The sequence below is a fragment of the Vitis vinifera genome, chromosome 2 (genome assembly GCF_030704535.1).
Source record: "Vitis vinifera cultivar Pinot Noir 40024 chromosome 2, ASM3070453v1".
In the NCBI taxonomy this organism is placed as follows: domain Eukaryota; kingdom Viridiplantae; phylum Streptophyta; class Magnoliopsida; order Vitales; family Vitaceae; genus Vitis; species Vitis vinifera.
In genome coordinates, this window is record NC_081806.1 from 9,883,121 (window position 1) to 9,906,830 (window position 23,710).

The 23,710-nt window shown below is 33.5% G+C and overlaps 1 protein-coding gene across 3 annotated transcripts; it reads left to right on the plus strand.

The window, feature by feature from the left end:
- The first annotated feature begins 7,895 nt into the window (after positions 1-7,895).
- On the plus strand, positions 7,896-22,646 carry LOC100260925 (inactive poly [ADP-ribose] polymerase RCD1). 3 transcript variants are annotated; one of them, XM_019224729.2, is made up of 6 exons: positions 7,896-9,123; positions 9,575-9,822; positions 10,252-10,355; positions 11,910-12,095; positions 12,194-12,289; positions 22,285-22,646. In XM_019224729.2, the coding sequence occupies exons 1-6, from the start codon at positions 8,027-8,029 to the stop codon at positions 22,351-22,353; spliced, it is 1,800 nt and encodes a 599-aa protein (XP_019080274.1). In that variant the 5' UTR covers positions 7,896-8,026; the 3' UTR covers positions 22,354-22,646. The 3 variants fall into 3 exon arrangements, with proteins under 3 accessions (XP_019080274.1, XP_059590474.1, XP_019080275.1); XM_059734491.1 differs by lacking the exon at positions 22,285-22,646 and having other exon boundaries at positions 12,194-12,463; XM_019224730.2 differs by lacking the exons at positions 11,910-12,095; positions 12,194-12,289; positions 22,285-22,646 and adding an exon at positions 11,475-11,903.
- Positions 22,647-23,710: the final 1,064 nt, after the last annotated feature.

Consider the following 23,710-nt stretch of genomic DNA (forward strand, 5'->3'; position numbering starts at 1 on the left):
TCCTTAAATTGAGCTCTCCCAAACTAAGCCACCTAAGATTTCCTTAATTCTTAATCTAAACATAGAGTCTAATGATTTTAGTAAAAAAAAAACCTATTTATTGTCCTCTATTCTATAATTAGTGAGTTAAAAAGATTTATTTCTTGCATTTCAACACTTGTTTTTTTAATTATTTTCTTCTTAACAAATACAACATTTTATTTAAAAACATAATTTAAGTAGAAGGGATAAGGGTTAAAGATGTTAGGAACTTAATAAATGCCACATCTTCCAATATATATATATATATATGAATTTGAATTTTGAAAAGGAATCCATGCATTTAATTGTCCAACAATGTACTTAAAAGGAAAAAAAAAGTCAAAAAATGTCAAAAAATAAAAAAAAATCAATATTACTTCCACCTAAAATCTATTTACTTTTGTTTTATTTATACATGCTTGAAATTTGAAATTTTATTTAAACACCCACATGTTCTCTTCATATTATATTTTAAAAGATTGTGTTCATTTTCTACATTCTTCTAATGTTGATCTATTCTTGTGTGTACGTAAAACAAAAATTGATAATATTTGGAAAAAAAATTATAAAGAATAAGGAGATTTTAATTATAAGAAAACATAATAAAAAAACAATTACAAATGTTTCGAAGGTTTAGACATGGATATCATAAAAGTATTTGAAACTATAATGTCAGACATCTTTTATAGTGTTTGAAACCATACTTTTGGATATTTTTTTGAATGTTTTAAAAGTATACATTCCAATATAGTAAAAAGTGTATGAACCTAAATTTCTAAACATCATTTGAAAACCATATTTATTAAACAAGATATGAAAATGTAAAAACCAAAGTTCCAAAAATATTTCTTTACTTCTAACATTATTGGAGATGATAATTTGTTTGTTGATTGATTCAGTAGTGCAATTTTTTTTTTTTGAAGTTTTTTTTTTCTAGGATCATGAAGAGGTTGTGTGGACCCGGGTTTTTCACGTGCGTTCCCACTTGACTGGTGATACTCATTTTTTTATTTGGTGAAAATTTTATTTTTAGAAAAAAATTTGGAGTCACCATTTATTTTAGTTTTTTTTTAAGGGAAAACAAAATATAAATAAAACTCTGTGTGACTTCTTATTTGGAAAAGACATGTCAACAAAAATCGAGTTCAGATTTGGGGATCAGGTTACTTATTAGGAAGGTATGGTGGTGAGTTGTAACATATTTCTAAGCCCATTTACCTATGATCCCTACTAAACGAATCAAAGGAATTATGACAATTAATTAATTAATCATAGATACCAAGATTAAAGAAAGAAAACAATATACACAAAGATGACGATGTAATCTAATTACAAGAATGCATAAAATAAATAACAAAAGAATTATACAGAATGATTTATTGAACTAATTAAAAAAAATAAAAAAAATCAGTTTTAAAAAAATTTCAAAGAATTTTATCAAAAACAAATTTGAATTAATAATTTCAATTTTTTTTTTTACAAAAATGTTTCAATTTATTTTCAATAAGTGATCTGATTCAATTTCATTTGTATTCAATTTTCAAAAAAATTGTTTACACTTATTGTATCAAAAGAATTATTATAAATTTTAATTTGGAAACAAAAAATATTTTTATTTGCTTTTACTAGAAAGATATGAATTTTTACACTTTTATTTATTAAATATTTCAATTTGATTTTATTCAAAAGGAATTAATTTCTTTAAAAAGAAAGTATTTTCAATCCAATTTTATCAAGAAAAATGATTTTTACAACTTTAATTTGCAAAAAAAAGACTTTTATTCTATTCTTATTAAAAAAAAAAACTTTAAGAACTTTATTTATGAAGAAAATTACTTTTAATCTCATTGTAATTAAGGAAATAACATTTATTAAAAAAAACATTTCGACAATTTTATTAAAAAATAATTTTTGGGACAACTTTATTAACAAAAAGGTTTTCGGACAATTATTATTAAAAACAATTTTTTTGAATTTTATTAAAAATAATTTTTTAGATTTTCCTAAGAACACTTTTCTCAATTTTATTAAGAAAACTTACTTTTATTAAAAGGAATATTTTATAAACCATTATTTTATTAAAACATGTTTGCTAAATTGTTCCTCTTATTTAAACAAAATTTCTGATTTGTTCGATATTCAATTCTGTACACAACGAGTAAATATTTACATAAACCAATAAATATAGTAGTGAGAAATAAAACGTGTACCCAAACAAGTTTACAACAAACTCAATGTCTTCTTACAACTTTTCGAATCTTACTTTCTTCCATGAAATTCTATATTTCACGTGTCATAAATCTATACCAAGTCAATAGAATTGCAACATGAGTTCATAACAAAACAAAAATAAGGCAAATGTAAATGTTTAAAAATATACAAGCTCAAATTCAAACTTCAAATTAGTCTAATAAATTTCACCAACTAAAATGAGCTCAAATTAACAAATATAACTCAGCAAAAATATCTCACATGTCATACACCCTAGTTTGAAAGTTTTAAATTAATAATCAAAATATAAACACAATCAACTAAACCTAAAATTTGGTAAATTAAATAAATTCAATTAGACCTAAATTTAATATTCCATAATTCAAGCATAATTTAATATACAAATATAAATCCACAACCAAAATCAACCTAATTTAATATGTAAACCCACACCCACAACCAAAATCAAGCTAATTTAATATATAAAGTTCAAAAACAACATCTAACACATACCACAATATTATGTCATGCCCAAATTAAAATAATTCAAATGAGTACAACTATATAAATTATCAACTAATCTAACCCAAATTAGCAAATTCCAAATTAATTCACCAATAATAAATTAGTCCAAATTTCATATTAATTCAAAAACCCAAATATCACAAACAACAATTACTATTAAAAACAAGAAAAGAAAAAAAATAATGCATAAAATAAACCTACACATTTTTTTGGACACCTTGGATGGATATGAGAGAAAATTCGGCGGTGGATTGAGGGGAGAAAATAAATTTTAAAAAAAATGAAAAAAAAAATGAGAGAGAGGGAGCTCTTGAAATGAAAAAAAAAGAATGAGAGAAGGGTAGGGGTCTTTGAATGTGGGAGATAAGAGGAGTGGAATGAGCAGGAGAGAGAGTAGGTAGAGTAGTTGGGGAAGGAAAATAGGGGAGAAAAGGGGAAAGGAAAAAAAAAGAAAAAAATAAAAAAAATAAGACAAGAAAAGGAAAGAAAAAGAAAAAAAGTAAAATAAAATAAAATGAGATAAAAAATAAAATAAAATAAATAAAAAATGGAATAATAAGAATTAAGATTTAAAAGGTATAAATGGGTCAAAACATTCAAATGTATTCAAGTTTGAAAGTTAAATGATAAAATTTGGCTCAAAATCAATGTAAAAATACATTTAGGACAAATTTTGGGATATATAAGTTGCGTGTGGGATATATTAAATTTATAAGGGTAAAATAATTTTATTTTTTTATTTGGGATAATTTTATCCTAATAACCTAAATTTTTTCCACTCTTATATTTAAAAAAAAATTAAATTGAAGTGTGAAAATGCAAAAATGCGCTGTTTTTTTTCCTTATCTTTGTCTTACCCAAAACTCTAACTTTACTTTCTTTTTTTTTTTTTTCTTTCATTCATTCTTTACATCCCACTCCTCAATTTTTTAGTGAAGAGAAAAAGAGAAAAAAAAAAGAAAGAAAAAGAGTACATGACCATGATAATAGACTATGAGTGATAATAAGTCTGATTGCACACCATTAGTTTTTTTTTTCCAATTGAAGCAAAAAATAAAAAAATAAAAAAATAAAAAATAAAAAAGAAAAAAAAGTATTTGCTTTCATGATTGCCAAAAGCTCTACATGCACGACCTTAACTTTTGTTTTTTGTTTTTTTTTTTATTTACCTAAAATTGAAATAGGCTATTAGAAAGTGTGAGTAAAAAAAAAATGTTTTAAAAACTAGATTGGATCGGTCGGTTCAACCAGTCCAATCGTCGATTGAGGCCTGATCTAGTCTGATCACAGATTGAGCTAGGATTACCATTGAACCGTTTGTGAACCGATCAGTCCGACAGTCAAACAACTAAGGTGGTGTTTGTTTTTTTTACTTAATTCTAAATAGAACCTTAATGCTTAATAGTGTTAAATATTAGATTATTTATTTTTATAATATTTTATTTCTATTAAGTATTAAAAAGTAAAAAAAATCAATATGTTATTTTTTCTATTTAGAAAAAGCTACATATTTTAGCTTTTTCTATTTAGTAAAAAGTTTATAATAAGTCATGAAAAAATAGAAAAACAAACAATCTAAATTCTAAAACTAAATTGTTTTTAGTAAAAAGCCAAAAAAACAAACACCACCTAACTTAACGAATTGAGTTGTCGGTCCCAACTTGGATCCATTTTTACCTTAAAGAGCCAAAATGGGCTTTGGCCTTGTTGTGGAGCTGGGCTACCAAGTGGGCCACTTGTTGTTGCTTATAAGAAGGGCAAATGTGCAATATAAAATCATTTTATTTCCTATCTCCTTTTGATGTAGGATTGGTAGGAGAGAGAAATGAGAAGATTTTTTGGAAGCATAACAATGCCTGAGGATTTGAACGGAAGACTTCTGATTCAAGGGACATAGACAAGACCACAGCACTACCAGAGTATTTTTAAGTATATTCACACAACAATAATTATATATAGCAATAATGTTTTCAAAATTTTTATAATAATAAAGTTGTAAATAATATAAATAAAATAATGTAGTAAATTAATAAGATATAAAACTTTTAATATTTATATATATATAGGTAAATTAAATAACTTTCAATAAATATCTTCAAATTTAAATATTATATATATTTTATTTAACAAAATTTTAAAATATTAATACATTTATGTATATTAAGTTGATAATATTAAAGATGAAAAAAAATTATTTATTTTTAATGTTTTATATATTTAAAATTGTTTATAAATATTTTAAATTTTAATAATATATAAAATACATATTTATGATGTTATTGGTTTGACTGCAGTTTAATCATTGGTTCAACTAATGAATCGTACATCGGTAATTTTTTCAGTTCAATGATCAATTCTATTCTAAAAACATTGCTAAAAAGAAAGCATAACGAATGAATAAGAGGAAGACAAAAAAAAAAAAACTAAATGAAAAAGAAAAGAAGAGAAAAAAAAAAGGAAAAATAAAGAAGGATATACCAAAGTGGATGAAGAGGAAGAAGAAGAGAAAAAATATGAGAAATAAAAAAAGAAAGGCGATAGGAAAGAGAAGGAAAAAAGAGTGAAGGTAGGGTCGAGAAAAAGAAAAAGAAAAAGATGAAAACAAAATTCACTAATTATGTTTATTTTTATTTTAGAAAAAAAGGTGGGAAAAAGAGAAAAAAAGAAGAAGGAAAAAGTGTGTTTCTTACGTTTACTTGGAAATATATGTAGAATTAAACTCATCTTTTAATATTTAATTGAAAAACATTTGTTAGTTTATGTATTTTTAGGCCAAGATTCGTAATCAATGTTAATTTTGACTTGATAAAACTTAGAAGCATAAACAGAGCTTAATGTTAGAATTCCACAAATGCCCCTCCAACGGTGTCACTTGAAATTGAGAAATGGAAGCTTCTTCCTCTCCCCGTCTGTGACTCACCCCTTCACTGACTTTCCTATCTTGCAACCAATCAAAAGCCAAGAGTGACGCAGTATCCGCGCAGTCGGGTAACCCTAGTTAGTGGGCCACCCTTGCTTTCCGCCCAAGCAAAAAATCCGACCTGGACCGCCGACTTGGGGATGACTCCGTCAGTAGTCCATATTAACGACGTCGTTTTCGAATCACTGTTCCTCGTTTTCGCGAGTTAGGGTTTCTTCAATCCACGGCTGTGTGGCCTCTGAATGCCTTCTCATGAAAATCGCACCAAATCTGCTTTTTCAGTCCTCGGAGGTGAAGATTTCCCATCCTTTAGATCGCTTTCGATCCTAAAGTTTCTATTTTTTTTGTTACCTTAGATGTTCTGAATCGAATTTTTTATTTTTAGGCTCTGATTTTGTTATACTTTCTTTCCTTCTGGATCTTGATTTTGTAAGGGAATCGCTCCAGTCGGGGGTTGATTCTGATCCAAAGGCGTCGTTTATGAGTTTTAAAATGGCTTCCGGTAATTGATGTTAATTGGAGATGATTTTGATCTAACAATGTCATTTATGAGTTTTGGAATCGGTTCCGGTATTTGATGTTAATTTTTGGGGATTTAGTGTTATTTTCCATCAGAGTAGTGAAAAATCATGACCGTGCAATTAGCTTTATGGTCTGTTTGCTTGCCGTCATATCCAAGGGAAATTGAGGCTCAGGTTGTTTGGGAAGAAAAATTTTTCCTAGGAAAGTTAGAAAATTTTGGCCCCCAGATGTATCGGAGAAAAATTGATAGCTTTTCCTCAAGCTTGACAAAGGATTATCCACTTTTGGGGGAAATTTTCCTGGGAATTATTTTTCCTTGAAACAATTGGAGCCAAGAGAAAATTGAATTCTGAATATTACGTTTTATGCTTTTTTCCTTTTTCCTCTTTGTTTTTTTTGGTTCAGTAATTGATGTTGATTTTTGGGTTTAATTTGGGGATTTTTTTTTTCATCAGAGTACTGAAAAATCTTGTGATGGTGCAATTAGTTTTGTGGTCTAACGAAAATCAAGTCTCTGCTTGTTTCACAGGGAAATTTTTCCTAAGAAAATTAATTTCAAATTTTGAAGAGGTTCTTTTCCCCTTAGGGCAATTGGAGATAAATTGATAAATTTTCCTTGAACTTTGAAGGGAAATATCCATTTTTGGGGGAAATTTTTTTGCCAATCATGCGAAACAGTTGGAGACAAGAAAAAAAATTGAATTCTGAGTGTTATATTTTATGTTCTTTTCTTGAATAGGTATTTTGTTTTTCTTTTTTGTTTTTAGATCCTGCTGGAACTGGAACTTGAAATCTACTGGTAGTTGAATTATGCTCAAGTGCATTGAATGGGGGTTTTGATTTTCTATGGTCCTGAATAAAGAAAATTGAAAATTAGACTTTTTGACCTCCTTTTTCTTGCATTCCCTTAGCAATCAAACTGGGGATTTAGGGGCTTTGACTTTGTTGATAAAACAGAGCAGGGAATTTTTAGAGATCAGACTTTTCTTTACTTCGGGAATTGCATAAGCTTTTCAAGTAGCCATAGAAGTTTTCTATTTTATTCTTTTGTCTTAGGAGCAACTTTGTTTCTAACTGTAGAGTGACAAAGGAAACTACACTTCTTCTATGGCTTGCATTATGGTTGGAGAGAATATGAACATGTACAGAATGGCAGCTGACTGCATCACTAGGTATGTATGCAGTATACATTTTCTTTATTATTGGACTCTTGATCATTATGTTGCTATAGGTAGTTGACATTTGCATTGACTGATAATCTTTCTGTTGGAGGCACACTCTAATAAGAAATAATCATGATTGAGCTTTTTAATCTGTGCCACCTTATTCTCTGTTGTGCTACACTGCTATTACTTGATGACTGCTTCTAATGATATTGCACTGTAGCAACAACCTCATTCCCGTACTAGTGCATCATCACCTCTGGCATCATTTTGCTACCATAGGACTGCCATGTTCCTAAAACCATCACAACCACCTCCTTCACAACCATTGCACCATCATCTCACATGCACTGTGTTGCACATATGAATCATGTATCCGTCTGTAATTTCTATTTTTTTTTTGTGGACTGGATGTCCTTTGATGTTGATTTTTGATCACTAATTTCTGCAAATACTTTTATGCTTTCTCATAAAAAAAAATGATTTTCCTATGTTATCCCACATAGTGTAATTGATTAGTTTTTATTGTTCAGGGGTTTTCAGTTATCTTCAGTGGTGTGCTTTGTCTGAGAAAAGGTATCCAACTGTAGGATTGTACATTACTTTGTATCTGAACTGTTGGGGTTAAATCTGTGGATAGGGATTGCTTGCATACAGTGTAGAAATGGAAACAAAACTCGAAAAGGTATTGGATAGTAAAAGCAGAATTGTGGTTGGCTGGAAGAGGAAGCGGGCGGCTCAGTATGCAGCACACTTATCTGCTTTGAACTCAAAGAAAAATAGGCTTTGCAAGCGGAGAAAATTAGATGGGTATAGAATGAATTATGGGCCTAATTTTGAAAAATCTTTGCTTAAAGGTTATTCAAATTTTATGAAAACTGAGCTGCCACAACGCATAATGTTTTATGTAAATGGTGACTGGAAAGATTTCCCTCAAAATATCATTACCTTGGTGAGGAAAGATTTTCAGGTCAGGAAGTCATATACTGAGGTTGAACTCAATGGTAATTGCTTTATGCTAGACTTCATGCACATGGTACGGGTAGATATGAAAACAGGTTTACAGCAACCTATTGCTTGGATTGATGAAGCTGGTAACTGCTTCATTCCAGAAACTTTCTCAGGGGAAGATGAAATTCATTACTGCTGCAGGCATGAATATGGTAAAGATCAACAGCTCTTTTTTGGGGAGCCTTATGGGTCTCATGATATCAAATTGCAACTTGAGATTGACATAAAAGGAGTTGGTCACTCTAAATTGGAGGAATGTAGTGGAGAGTCAAATGCTCTTGATAAGCATTTTCTGATTGGTAAAAAACCTGCTAGCAACCGATTTGATGTTGAAGTTGAGGATAGCAATAAAATGTCTGATGTAAAAGTGGATGAGGCTGTTGGAGAAAATCAACAGATAGAGGGAAATTTAATCAGTAGGATTGGATCAAGCCATGGAAGTTTGGATTTTGATACTGTGAGGGACATGTTTACTAGTGGCATGAACTCGCTCATTAGTGCAGACATAATTGAGGTATACCGGGGCTCTAGTGCTTCAATGGAAGCTCGACTAGAGCTTTTTCAGAAGCAGATTGAAATCACTAGCAAGTATCGTGCTGATGCAAATGTTAAATATGCTTGGCTTGCTGCTTCTAAAGAAGCACTATCTAGTATCATGATGTATGGGCTTGGGCATTGTAGACCGTCCAAAGTGAAGCCTGTATATGGCATTGGTGTTCATCTAACAGCTGCAAACTTCTCATATCCCAGGTTTGAATTTTCTTTTCTGATCTGTTAGTTTAGATATATTCTGGAAGTTGCAGGTGTGAATCTATAATAATGATTAGACCTTAATGTTGAAAAAATAATGATCTGATCTTCTTTCCTATACAAAAATTGAATTCTTCTTCCTGGGTGAGCTAGCCATGTCCCCAAAGAGCAGTGATGCTAGAGAAAAGAGGAAAAACTTCTAAAACCACAAAGCAGGGCTCAGAGCCTCCCAATTGGGTCTCCTTAGGTCAATAAGATCTTTACTCGGTAGTGATTCGGTAAAGATCTGCAGTGAATTTTTGGTCACTTGCCTTTGAGGGGTTGTCCATGGTTGAATGTCTTCCTTTCTTTTTTATTACCATCATTACTTCATTGTTATCATAATTAATATCTATTCAATCTTTTTCTAATTTGCTTTTAGATAAGGATTCAGATTTTGTTTGCTTTGCAGTGTAAATTATTGTGATGTTGACGAAAATGGAGTACAGCACATCGTATTATGTCGTGTTATAATGGGAAATATGGAGCTTGTTCATCCTGGATCTGGACAATGTCATCCCAGTAGTGAGAATTTTGACAGTGGAGTAGATGATCTTCAAAATCCGAAACATTATATAATATGGAATATGAACATGAACACACACATCTATCCTGAATATGTTGTTAGTTTCAAGGTTTCTTCCAGGGTTGGTGCTGAAGGTGATGTTTTACCCCTTTAGGTTATCTGTTTGTTTGGTGATTAACTTTACGTTTTTTTTTCTCTTGTTAGGATTCAATGGTATCTCATATGTCCTATGCGCTGTCATGCTACTCAATCAATTTATCATATCTTGGCTGAAGCATCAACAAAGAAATCTCTAAGATCATAAATTAATTAGTCTACTTTTTGGCTGGGGGTATGGGGGCTAGGGGTGGAGGGGAAGGGTAAATAGAGGAGGTTGTGTTTTTTTTTGCTTGCCTATTGATGCTTAAGTTCTAGTTTAAATGTAAAAACCTGTAGGGTAGGCTTCCTACATGCAAACTAATCCATAAAGCCAGCCCCAAGTTAGAAGAAGACTCGCAAATTATGGTTCTACTTTTCTGGAACACTTTAAGTGCTTGAGCTAGTACTTGTCATTGTTTCTGCAGGATATCTTATTGGAAATGAGAGCAATTATGACATTTCAGGGGTTACTACTTGTCAAGGGCAGTCTCAAGGCCATTCAAAGTTGGGTTTGCACCCAGTTGGTTTGGTGAGTGTTGCACTTAGAATGAATTGTTTGTGTTCTGTTCTTCTTTGGGTTTGATATTTCACCTTTCTATTGTGTACTATGTTTTGTTTTTATTTCATTTTTTGCTGCCTAGGTAGCAGATAATAACTAAAAACCATGAGATTGGGAAAAAAGCCGATAAGGGCCTGTTTTGATAAACTTTTGATAGCAAATGGTGTTTTGAGAATTTGTTCTGAAAACAAGTTGTCTTTAGAACAAATTTGAGGTGTTTTCAGTTGTTTTTTATGAAGTGTTGTGAGCAACAATTAAAAAGATAGAGAATACTTTGAGACCTCTTGTTTAGCCAGATATGAGGGTCATAATATCGAGCAGTTTGTTCTGGACATTTCTATGTTCTCCTAATGCTAGTATGTTGACATGGGATTTAGGCCAGATATGGTGGTTGTAATATTGAGCAGTGTGTTCTGGACAGTTTTGTGTTCTACTGCTAGCATTTTGACATGGGATTTCAAATAGTAATTATACCAGAATATGTAGTGAGTGTTCTGAATAAGTATGAACAATTTAATGAAAGTTCAGAGATGTTATAACAGTGACAAAAAATGTAAGAGAGAAGAACTACTACATTTCAAATGTAAGTCAGGATTGCATGTGTGCATGTTCTTCAAATGTCTTGACATTAGAAAGAATTGAATGAAGTTATGATAATTAACTGATATTTGAATGCAAAACATAACGAATGCTTATCAGAGATGACATTAGCTGAATGTGATAAATAATTAAAAGGAAATGCAGCGAGTGGCTAAAATAAATGGCATGCCGGGAAGAATTGAATTCAGCAATTATGAACCTATAATTAAGAGATCGAAAAGGTCCGGAAAAAAAATCTACTGTCTGCTGGAATTTAAGGATTGGCTGCATTGGAAGTAAGCTAGTTTCATATTTCACTGCAGCATTGCCTGTTTTTTGTTTTGGTCTTCTATAACTTGCATCCTAGTAAAGGTACAATGCCCCTTCTTTCAAGTGCCATTTACGTAGTTAACTAATTATTTCTTAACACTATGATGTGGTATTTTCAATTATATATTTGGGTTTATCAAAATAATTTGATATAGTTTGACCTTCCCTGCCTGGCTATAGGTTCTTTGGTGTTTGCTGTGGTTCTTTTCTTCATGCAGAAGGTACAGGTCTGAAAAATCTCACACTGAATTGAGAGCCTGATGCCTTGGCTCTGTTGAGCAACTAGTTGCGCACAAGGAGACTTTGAAAAGTGTTACTGTGCATTGTTTAGGCCTAGTGACAAAATATATAGCTGACTAGGATGCTGTATGATAATGGACATTATGCATATTGAACACAAGTGTTCATGCTAGAGTGTCAAGATGATCGTCCATTGCTGTACATGATTATATTCACTTGTTCATATATTGTCGGTGGCCAGGTTTTTAGCTTCTACCCCTTATATTATTGCTAAAAATTTGTTGTTTAATTGACCACTTGATGACATCTGTTTGAAGCTTTTAGCCACTCCTCTATTGGGTTGTCATTTAACTGTTAACATGTGTTATTTCTTAGGGAAATGATTCTCATCCAACTCCAAGTTTAGGAAGATCGCTTGGAAAAGCTACCACTTTGGGTTCAAGCACTCTGAGGGTTCCTAAATCCCCTTGGATGCCATTCCCTATGTTGTTTGCAGCTATCTCAAAGAAGGTTCCTCTAAAAGATATGCAGCTAGTTGATACCCAATATGAACTATTTAGGGTAGGTTCATTAACACAATTATCTGTTTATTTCTATAGTCTGTGTTTGTTGTAAACTATCTAATGCTTGTATTATTCTCTATTTTGACATTTTATCAGCGGAAGAAGATAAGTCGGGCTGATTTTGTTAAAAAGTTGAGGTTGATAGTTGGAGACACTTTGTTGAAGTCCACAATAACCCATCTTCAGTGCAAGGTGAGGGTACAATTTGGCTCTATTAGTGTGGAGATTTTTGGATTTTGTGAGGTTATTTGTGAGTTAAGGATTCCTTCTATATAATTTGTTCTTTTTAAATTGCAACTTAGATAAATAATGTGAAGATCTAAGGCAGTAATTTCTGTATGTTAATGAGATATTTGGGTTACTATATATTTTGACTTCATGGATGATAGACCCCTTAGTCTACATGATCAGATGCTTGTAATTACTAAATGTATGACAACACGCTATATATTATTTATTTATATTTAAATCATTGTTGCTTTGTTTTAAATGCTTTTATATCCTTCTTCCTAAGGGACCCTTTTTGATGGACAAGCCACAAATATATTAACAATGCCTAAATGGGTGCACTAAAGTATATGCATGTATACAAAGATCCCAAAAGGCAAAGAAAAAGGAAGAGAGAAACAAAAAACAACTCCCTCCCCCTACTTTGAGCTAAGTCAATCAACAAAGTTTATCATGTATATTGAGAAGTTTTCTATGTACACTTTAACTTGCTTTGAAAAATTGTACATAAAGGAGACTTTGATTGCTTGGTTTGTCTAATCAATTGTTTCAAATGATCTCTTCCCAACACAAGAGAGGTCTTCTTACTGAAGAGTATATTACCCAAGCTGTACCAAACAAAGAGCAAACCAACCATTATAGGATTTTTACTTTTGAGCGATGAAGGAGAATACGATCAACCATTTCTTCTTATACTTTGCAGTATAACATCTAATGGAAAAATATCTATTCCCTCCTTTTGAGTTGGTCTAGCGTCAAGATCCTCTAAACTGCTTCTCATGCAGAGAAGCCACCCTTTATTGGTATCCGTGGGTTCCAGGCTTTGCTTGTGGGGGAATGGCTCTATTGTTCTTGTACACAAAGAGAGAAATTACCACACTTAAATTCCACCCAAACCATACTACATTTCTCATCCCTTCAAATTGCCTCTGCATGTATTCTTCAAATAGAAAATTGCATGTGATGAAGCTCCTAGTCATAGATTGGTCTTGAAAAACAAGGGTTCCAAAAGCCTCCTCCCCAGCTTGCTTTGATACCTCATTGGCCTTTGGCAATGGATATACTAAACAATGTAGGGAAGGAATCTCTTAATGATGACCCACCACTCTATATATCTTTCCAAAATTTAACCTTCAGTCCATTACCCACCATGAAACCTGTTCTATTGTTACAAATTTCTCACCCACTTCTAATTGCCTTTTACAACCCCGCCCTATTAGCTTGTCGTCTTTATTTGATTTCATTGATTGGTTGGGTTGCAAGGAAGGTGATGGTGTTGTTTTTTATGTATCCCTCTTCTTTTTGGCCTAGGTGCCTTGTATACATCGTGTATACATTTGGCTGCTTTTTTTAGGCACTCTTAATACAATTGCTTTTACCTATTAAAAAAAAGGGAAAAAAATCCCATGCCCCTACAACACCATCCTCCCTTTTCTTCACTAAACTTCCCTATAATCACCCCTTCCAAAGTATTCCTTCTTGCTAGTGGATCTCCAACTTCATTTGCTGAGAAGAGCCTTGTTGAGAATGAACCGTTTTCTTATACCAAGGTCTCCATTCTTCTTGTCAATGCAAACAATCTGCTAATTTACTGAATGAGCTTTTTTCTTAAGCTCTTTCCCTAAAAGAAATCTTTTTGGATCTTCTCTAATTTTAGGCTCACCATTTGAGGAATGATAAATAATGACATGGAGTAGATCGAACAAATTAAATAAAGGACTTCTTTTAGAGTGAACCTTCCTCCTTTTGAGAGGTATTGTCCTTTCCACATAGCAAGTTTTTATTAAATCTTTTCTCCATTGCATCCTATACCCTTGATGATTTGTAAGGGATGCCCAAAGGCAGACCAATTAAGTAGTTGGGAGCTCCCCTACATTGCTGCCCATAGCAACAACTAGTTTGTCCACATTAGCAAACAACCTCCATAATGAAGAGGTATGGAGAGAGAGGGTATCTTTGCTCTAAACTCCTAGAACTTTGGAAAAAACCAGATGGGATCCCATTAACTAAGAGTCTAGGATAGAGAAGTGAGCTAAAGAGATTGATTGTTTGACATGATTATGTGCCTTCTCAATATCTAGTTTATAAATAATGCCATTGGTGTTGCTCATTAGCCTTTGAATCTATGACCTCATTTTTGTAAAGACCGTGGCTAAAACTTTTTTACCCTCAACAAAAATATGTTAATGAACAGAAATCACTTTTCCCACCACTTTTTGTATTGTTTTAGCCAAGAATTTTGCTAGAAGCTTATATAACTCACCCATTGAACTAATTGGTTTAAAATATTTTAGATCCTTTTTTTTTTATAGGTAAAACCAAAATTTTAAATTAAAATATTTTAGATCCTATGGTCCCCTTTCTTATGAACTCACACTAGAAATGTGACATTTAAGCCTCCTTCAAAAGAGCTTGGCTCATAGAACTCTCCAAAAAAACCCAACACCCTACAACATACTTTGTGTTCGAAAAAAGGCAATTTTCCTTGTATTCCCTTGCATTCTGATTTATAATATACACACAAAAGAAGAGTTGACAAGATTCCTTATATTAGGCAACTTGATTTCTAAGGTATATTATGGAATTTACCAAGATTTCTTGGTACAAATTTTTTTCATGTCAACTGTTGCAAGAAAAGAAAAATATATGGCAGGAAAAAATAATAAGAATACATGTGGATCTTCATACAACAATTTACCCAAAATAATTTGCTGATTTTTGGGCTATTCTTTTAACACTTCTCAAGCTGATGCAAAGATATTTTGCATCCTCAGCATGTTTAAGATTGCATAAAATGTGGACTATGTAGGCCTTGTTAATATGTGTGCCAGCTATTTGCAAGAGGTGATGTATGGAGTAATCTATCTTCACATGCTTAGTTTGGTCATGATGAATGAGGTTATGAGCTACATTTATAGCAACTTTGTTATCACAATATGGCTTTATGGGTTCTTTCAAAGTGATGCCAAGGTCTATAAGAATGATCTTTATTTAGAGTAGTTCTCAAATCTTTTCATCTTTATTGAATTGTTCCATAGCGAGAATCCTATGACAGTTGAGTTTTTCCTTATTCGATGTGACTTTGTTTTTGTACTCCTCTATAAGAGGAACTTTATTGAGTTGGCATTGCTCTCTTGTGTGGAAAAAGTGGTGGAAAGTTTGCCTTGTGCCCTTTTTGGATGCTTTGGATGAAAAGAAACAGGAGAACTTTCGAAGATGCAAAACAATCAGAACAAGCAATCAAGTCCTCCATTTGTTCATGATAGCCGTGGAGGTGTTTAGTTGTCTATTGAGGAGGGCTATTAGTGGGGGCTACTTATCTGGTTGGAGGGTGAGAGGGAGGAGTGGTGAGGGGATTCTAATCTCGCACTTGTTATTTGTTGATGATACATTGGTATTTGGTGAGGCGTCTCAAGACCAGATGACTTATCTAAGCTGACTTCTCATGTGGTTTAAGGCTTGCTCGGGTTTGAGAATCAATTTGGAGAAAAGCGAGTTAATTCCGGTGGGCAGGGTGCATAATATAAAGGACTTGGCCTTGGAGTTGGGGTGTAATGTGGGTGGTCTCCCTTTTTGCTATTTGGGTATGCCTTTGGGGGCCCCCTTCAAATCAGTGGTGGTGTGGGATGGTGTTGAAGAGAGGTTTCGAAAAAGGCTACCAATGTGGAAGAGACAGTATATCTCAAAAGGGGGGAGACTCACTCTAATCCGAAGCACTTTATCTAGCATGCCTATCTATTTCATGTCCCTTTTTTGTATGCCAAGAAAAGTGAGGCTGAGATTGGAGAAGATTCAGATGGATTTTCTTTGGGGTGGTGGAGCTCTTGTGCAGAAACCGCATCTTGTTAGGTGGAACATGATTTGCTTGGTAAAAATGAAAGGTGGTTTGGGTGTGAGAAATCTAGCTTTGATGAATATAACTTTCTTAAGCAAGTGGAAAAGTCATCAGTCACAAGTATGGTGAAGAAGATGGGGGATGGTGCTCCCGTGCAGTGAGTGAGAGGTATGTTGTGGGATTGTGGAAAACAATTAGGAAGGAGTGGATTTATTTGAGTGATAGGTTGGCCTACCAAGTGGGTAATGGGTAGAGAGTGAGATTTTGAATGGACAAGTGGTGTGGAGATGAGCCACTTTGTGAGTCCCCTTATTTTCCATTTCTTTGTCTAATGAAGCTTGGTGTCGGATGTTTGGAACCTTGATGATGATGGGGGCGGTTAGACCCCTCTTTTCTCAAGGGCGTTTAATGATTGGGAGGTAGAGTTGGTGGAGCCTTTTTTTGCAGAAGATCTAAGCTTTTAGGGTGCAAAAGGAGGTGGAAGATAGAGTGATTTGGATAGCTTCAAGGTGTGGCACCTTTACGGTCAAGTCCCTTTATTCTATCTTGGAGCCTAAGATTCTCCTTTGTTCCCTAGTGGTGGTATTTGGAGGGCGAGTGTGCCTCCTAAGGTGACTTTCTTTGCTTGGGAGGCTTCTTAGGGGAAACTCTCAACTTTGGACCAACTTCAAAGGAGGGGACACTCGTTGGCAAATAAGTGTTTTCTATGCCTTTCTGAAGTAGAGACGGTGGATCACCTTCTTCATTGTGCAAAGACTCTGGTTCTGTGGAATTTTCTCTTCTCCCTCTTTGGTGTGACTTGGATTCTTTCTTGTTTAGTGAAAGAAACTCTTCTTGGGTGACATGTGGCTTTTGTGGGGAAAGCTTGTAAAAAGGCTTGGCAAATGGACCCTTTATGTATATTTTGGACAGTCTGGAAGGAAATGAATATGTTAGCGTTTGGTAATGAGGAGCTTTCGCTTCAAAGATTGAAAAATTCTTTTGTATGTAATCTTTGGTCTTGGGTTAGGATGTCTATAGTTTTGAGCCCTTCTTCGCTTGTAAGCTTCATTGATTGGTTAGACTCTAAGGGCAAGTGATGTTTTTTGTTTCTATCCCTTCCCCTTTGGTTTGAGCCTTTTGGCTTCTTTTGTATACTCCCTGTATACTCTGAGGGCATTGCTTTTGGTGCTTTCTCTTTTCTATATATACATCTTTTTTATCTATCAAAAAAAAAAAAAAAAAAGGCAATCAAGTCCTCCATTATGTGTGTCTTTTTGGATTGGGATTAGATGTTCATAGATGATTGTTCTATGACCATGATAGGCTTTGTTGATTGGTTGGGTGCTAATTAAGGATAGAACAATTGTTTTTTGTTGGCTTTCTTTACTTTTGTTCATTTGATGCGCATTTTGTATACATTATGTGGACTTTGGTGTGCTCTTTATCAGGTGCTTTTAATATATATCCTTATTTTGTCTATTGGGGGAAAAAAATTACTTGTTGCTTTTTAACTTTTCAAGTAACTAGATTTCCTTTTAAGAAGGTACAAATTGACCTTTTATCGACAATTGATCTAGCCTAATTAGCATCATCGTAAGCTTCAAATTTTATATTTCCATTCTTTTGAAATAAGATTTCCTTGCTTGGTGTAGACTTTAGATGACGTAGGATTTTGTATGTTACCTTCATGTGAGATTCATGTGGTGAATGCATGAATTGGCTTACTACAACTATGCTGTTTGCAATGTCTGGTCGGGTGTGAGATAAATAAATTAATTTCTCTACTAATTTTTGATATAGGCTGCAGTCTATGATATCATCCTCCATTTTCCCTCATGGTTTATGATTTTGCTGAATTGGAGTCTTTGTTTGTTGGTTTACACCCTAGCATCCTTGTTTCCCTTAGCAAATCAAGGGTATATTTTTGTGGGGAAATAGACATTCCTCCTTTTGAGTGTGCCTCTTCAATCGTGAGGAAATACTTTAGACTCCATAGATCCTTGATCTCAAATTCATTGGGCAGATAAGTTTTAGTCTTTGAATTTTCCCCTCATCATTTCTAGTAACGGTAATGTCATCCATATAAATTGTCAAGGCAGTTAGCTTACCAAAGGAAATACTTTATCATTGAATATATGAATCTCCCAAACCATGGGTCTTGGGGACCCTTTATGTTCATAAAGGGGCTTCTTAGTAGGTTTGCAAACTTTGTTCTTCCAAACCTTGTCATCAAACTTAGGTGGGTTATCCTTGTATAGCTCTTCTAAGTCTTCATGTAAGAAAGTATTGTCATATGAAATTGCTGCAAGATGTAGTCAAGATTAGCAGCTAAATACAATAGGTATGAATAGTGTTTATTTTTTTCTACAGGTATAAAAGTCTCTTGGTAGTCAATACTATAAGTTAGGGTGAATTCCTTGGCTACCAAGCTAGACTTATACCCTTTTACTACCCCATCAGCCTTGTATTTAATTGTGAAAATCTACTTACAACAACTTACTATTTTCCCCCCTTTGGGAACCCCAATCATATCCTGTGTGTCATTCTTTTTCTAAGTCATGCATCTCATCATTAATTGCTTTCCTCTAATTCTTTTGTCTAATTGCCTCTTAGACTGTGTTTTGAATTTCAATAGAAGACATTTTTTATTTTTTTTGATCAGAAACGAAGAAGATTATATTAATAAAAGAACAAATACAGGAGAGAAAAAAGAGACAATAGAAAGAGGAAAAAACCAAGGGAAGGATGAGAGGTCCTTCCTACACAAATACCAAGGAAAAACTCCCAACAATAGAACTCTAAAAACAAAAGAAACCCTATCAATCTTCAAACTCTTGAAACGCAAACCCCAATCCAATTGAGTTGTAGAATGCTTAGAGGAACTCCTCTAAAAGCTTCAGTACAAGAAGCCCATAGAGAAGAATAAAACCGGATCAAATCCCAAACTATCTCTTCCGTTCTCCCTTTATCCTCAAAGATCCTATTGTTTCTTTCTTGCCACACCATCCAAATCAAAGTAAGGCAAGCAATTTGCCAAAGTGTCTTGCCTCTTAATGAGTTCCCTAAGCCTTTAAAAGAAATAACCAACATGTCCTCAAGTCTCCTTGGAGGGACCCAAATCAAACCTACTAGATTGAACAACATGTGCCAAAGTCCAATGGTAACGGGACAATGAAGAAAAAGGTGGTCAATCGACTCTCCATTTCCTTTGCAAAGAATGCACCATTGAGGATAGAGGGCTTTGTAGGGTCTTCTCAATTGCAACTTGTCATTAGTGTTTACCTTCCCATGTGCTACTAACAAGCGAGGGCCTTAACCTTTGAAGGGACTTTTGAGCTCCATAAAAACTTGGCCGGAAATTTCAATAGAAGACATTTGGGTAATAAATGCTTGGTATGTAGAAAATAAACGATGCAATGAGGTAAAATTTGAAATAGGATGTAGAGTGCATTTTGTAGTGCCTTTTCTTAATGCAATGGACTAACTCAAATCATCATAGAAATTAGAATGAATATTTTCATTACTTGATTCATGGTTGGATGATGGGATATGAGATGATGCTTTAGATTGTCCTTTCCTCGAATACACTTTTAGTTTAAAGGTGTTTTCTGGTAGCGTAAACTAAAAGTGTATGCTGTTCGCATGTGTTCCCTTTCCTTAAGCTACTTCTCATGTTCATTGGTTGGAATCCCAATGGGAAAATCTTCTAAAATTTTCTCATAGTTTAGCATTGCTTCAAAAAAAATCTGCTGGAATTTCTCATGTTTACTGGCTGATTCATCAGAGGGATCCAAGGTTAGAACATTTGAAACTACAGAGAATATTGGTGTAAAATTTGATCATTATGGGGCTGAAAAATCTTGGACAATAGGGAAAATTGATGTGAAATCTAAGGTAGAGGCATTTGGCACATCATCCGATTTTGGAAGGACACATCCCGCATTCCTACCATTCCTAGGAAAAATTTCTACAGCTTATCTTCAATTCTTCCAACCTCCCCCTTAAGATAGGTGTAAAATATAGGGTTGACATTCAAAGAAGGTGACATCCATGGTGATAATATGATCTTTTTGTTGGAGGGTGGTAGCATTTATATCCCTTTTGAGTGGATTAATATCCAAGAAAGACACACCTAAGAGCTCTTGGGTTAAGTTTATGAGTTTATCTCTAGATTGTTTGGGATTGTGAATGAAGGATACACCACCCAATATTTATACCCTTAAAGTTGGGAAAAGAAGAGAGTACTGTTATGAGGTATTTGAAGCCAAGGATTCAAGAAGACATTTGATTTATGAGGAATGTAGTCAAAATGGCTTCCCTCCAACATGATTTTGAAACATTCATTTGAAAAAATAAAGACCTAGCAACTTCCAAGATATGTCTATTTTTTCCTCTTTGCTATCGTATTTTGTTGTGGGGTATACATGAAGATTGATGCACAATGCCTTCATTTTGGAGATAAGTGACAAGATCATGATTGAAGTATATCCTCTCACTATCTGACCTTAAAGTATGGATTTTGGTACCAAATTGGGTACAAACCAATTTGTAGAATAATGGGAAAGTGGAACTATAGTGTAGTCATTAATGAAGGTAACAAATCATCTAGACCCCGAAATATTTGGAATTTTAGAGGGTGCCCAAACATCTGTGTATATTAAACTAAAAACAGAAGTTTGTTTTGCATTTTTTTATTAGAAAAGGTACATGATGGTGTCTTGCAAACTCACAAACCCTGCAATGAAAGTCATGGGATTTAGTTTTGCTAAAAAATGTGGGAAACATATTTTATATACAAGAATAAGTTGTTTTAAGGGATCGTGCATTTAAATTACACACAATACTCACTAAGAATATTGCATGTCTGACCTGATTAGAAAAATACAAAAATGAATGTTGCATGTCTGTATAGTTCCCAGATTTTAGGTATCCATCTCTTTCAGCAAGAGTGATGATCCATTGTGGTGTTATTGCACCCAAATCCAAAAGTTGTAGGGCTTTTCTTCTATAAGTTGTGGATGATTTTGGCTATCCACAGAGTGCATGGGGTAAGAAAATTTTCCTTTAGTTTGGAGGTGACTTGTCCCTTTAATCAATATGGTTTTCTGGTGTGAGAAATTGGACCCAGTTTTGTTGACATCGTAGAATTCCTTTCTCCTTTTTAACAAATCATTTATTTTGGAAAAATAAACATTTAGCTCATAACTCATTTCGGAATAAATCTGATATTCGAGGATTTATCCTCTAAAACTTCTTCTATCATGTGAATTATTTTTAACTTCTTGGGTGTGGAATAGAGGATGCCGTAGTTCATTGGATAGCAGACTGGGATCACATATTCACCATCACAAGTTAATCTTAAGATTATATATTGAGATCAAGCAACTGGTATCTGCCTGATAGGATTTACTTTAGGAATACCCTTGTATATCAGATATCATAGATGGAAAATAAGGACATGATTCTTTCTAAAATAGAGTTCAAAGTATTCGTTACACATAGGCATCTGCATAGGATCCTTCCTATAGGCAAAAGACATGTAAACATGATAAAGGGCTCAAATAGATTGTTGCTGCATGATCAGGATTTACTAACTAGCAGTGAATTGCATATGAAAATAAATTGATTCCATTCTTTCTGAAACAGAATTTGAAGTTTTTGTATCTACATCTGTATACAATTCTTTATAGGACAAAAGACATAAACAAGACGAAGCTTCGTTATTTTAGATCAGGCTTAAATAAAATCCATTTAAGATATTTCAATATTCTTGTATTTAGCTACTAAAGTAATTGCCCTGCATGATCTTACTTCCCATTGAATAAGATGCTGCCACAGAAGGTGAGTAAGAAAAATACATTTCTTCCTCCTTCCACTGAAATAATTTTGTTTACATGATGTCAATGCTTCATACCTGAGGTGGATTTGGTTACTTCCAAGAAAATCAATCATTGGAAATGATTTCAGACAACATTGCTTCAGATGGTAATAGCTGTTCCAGCAGGAGCGTTAATTTTGGGAACCTTTCCCTGTTTCCACCTCTTATATTTGAGTTGATAATTGTTTTAATCTTTTGGACTACTTGTGAAATCTGGCCGTTTTTTCTTCCATTTGAACAAATCTTTCTGTCTATGCTTTGTAGGTTCCATCAAAAACATCATGTGATCTTGAAGCGCCAAAGCAGGAGCTGGAAAGTTCTGGGAGCCTCTAATTCACCCTAGTACATTTATTTTTGAATATGGTATGTTGGTTTAACTGCAGGTGTTCTTATGTGTTTGAAGACAAGAGCTTAAATGGTTATTTTCCAGAAATGAGTCGACATCAATTTGTGAATATGATGGGCCTGGCTAAATGATGTTAGGTTTTTAGGTTTATGGGAACTGCCAGTAGTTTTTATTTTTTATTTTTTATTATATTGTCAGTGAAGATTATCTATGACTTGTTGAATTGAGACGTGGTAATTAGCATAATTAATGGAGCTTTTTCTTGTGGTGTGTTACCATAGTCGGTGGTTGACATTGCTTAAGTTTACTGCAAATAAATATGGATTGTGCAATGTATTTAGATTAACTTATCTTTGTATCTCCTGCTGATAGCTCCCTTATTAGAATATGCTGTGTTTTCTTGGAAAGGTGTTGTTTTTCCCTCTGAAATATCCAAAGGTTTGGTCATTATATGGAACGGATATGTACCTGAAGAGTGTCTTTTAACTGTTGTGGGACAGAATTCTTCCATCATGTGCTTCCCGGGGCACCTTAATTGATGGTACTTATTTGATCTCTAAATATATTTCTAATAGTATTAAAGAATCTCTTTGAATGCTGCTGTATATTGCATCTTCTTATGTGTCAAGTACCATGCCATGAGTTTGCGTTTCCTTTCTTGGGCAAGAAACTTGTGCTTTCTGACTGATTTGAATTCCAAGTCAAGACTGGTGTGATCTTTGACTTAGCACTGGTGATAAGGGAATAAGTGGGCTGCATTGCTTGGCCTACTGCTAATTGATTGTGGTGCTGGGTGAAGTTGTTCTTCACCTTGCTTGCATTATATTATGGAAGGGTTGTTCAGACACTATATTTGGGAAAAGGTCCTAACAGGCCTGAGGATTGATATTACTATATCTAGCCTCTGTCCAAATCATACATGAGATTTGAGGTTTGACGGTTATGATCACTTGAATATATCTATCTATATATATATATATATACTTGCATATTTTGAATCTTATAGGTGGATAGTATCGAGGCAGTGCTAATTCGGTGAATCACTGGTTTTGAGACTATCTGGTATGTCATAATATTGATTACTGGGTAATAATTTGATTCACTCTGATGAATGTATGAATGTTTTAATGTGGATATATACAAATATTTTAACTGCAATGTACTTTTTTTTTCCCTGTAATTTATGGAAATTTTGACTAAAGACCGCATTTATTAAATGCAGTTGCTGCAAGTTTAAAAGAAATTGTAGTTTTGCAATAAATTCTGAGATTTTTGAGATTTAACCTATAACAATAGCCCATCTACAAGTTTTGAAAATATTTTTTAAAGATATGCAGATTGTAT

What these genes read in the sequence shown, in the direction of transcription:
- LOC100260925 (XM_059734491.1), top strand. Translation starts at nt 8,027, where the DNA reads ATGGAAACAAAACTCGAAAAGGTATTGGATAGTAAAAGCAGAATTGTG. An exon ending in GCAAACTTCTCATATCCCAG is followed by an intron (nt 9,124 to 9,574) that starts GTTTGAATTTTC and finishes TTTGCTTTGCAG; the next exon opens with TGTAAATTATTGTGATGTTG. An exon ending in GTTTGCACCCAGTTGGTTTG is followed by an intron (nt 10,356 to 11,909) that starts GTGAGTGTTGCA and finishes GTTATTTCTTAG; the next exon opens with GGAAATGATTCTCATCCAAC.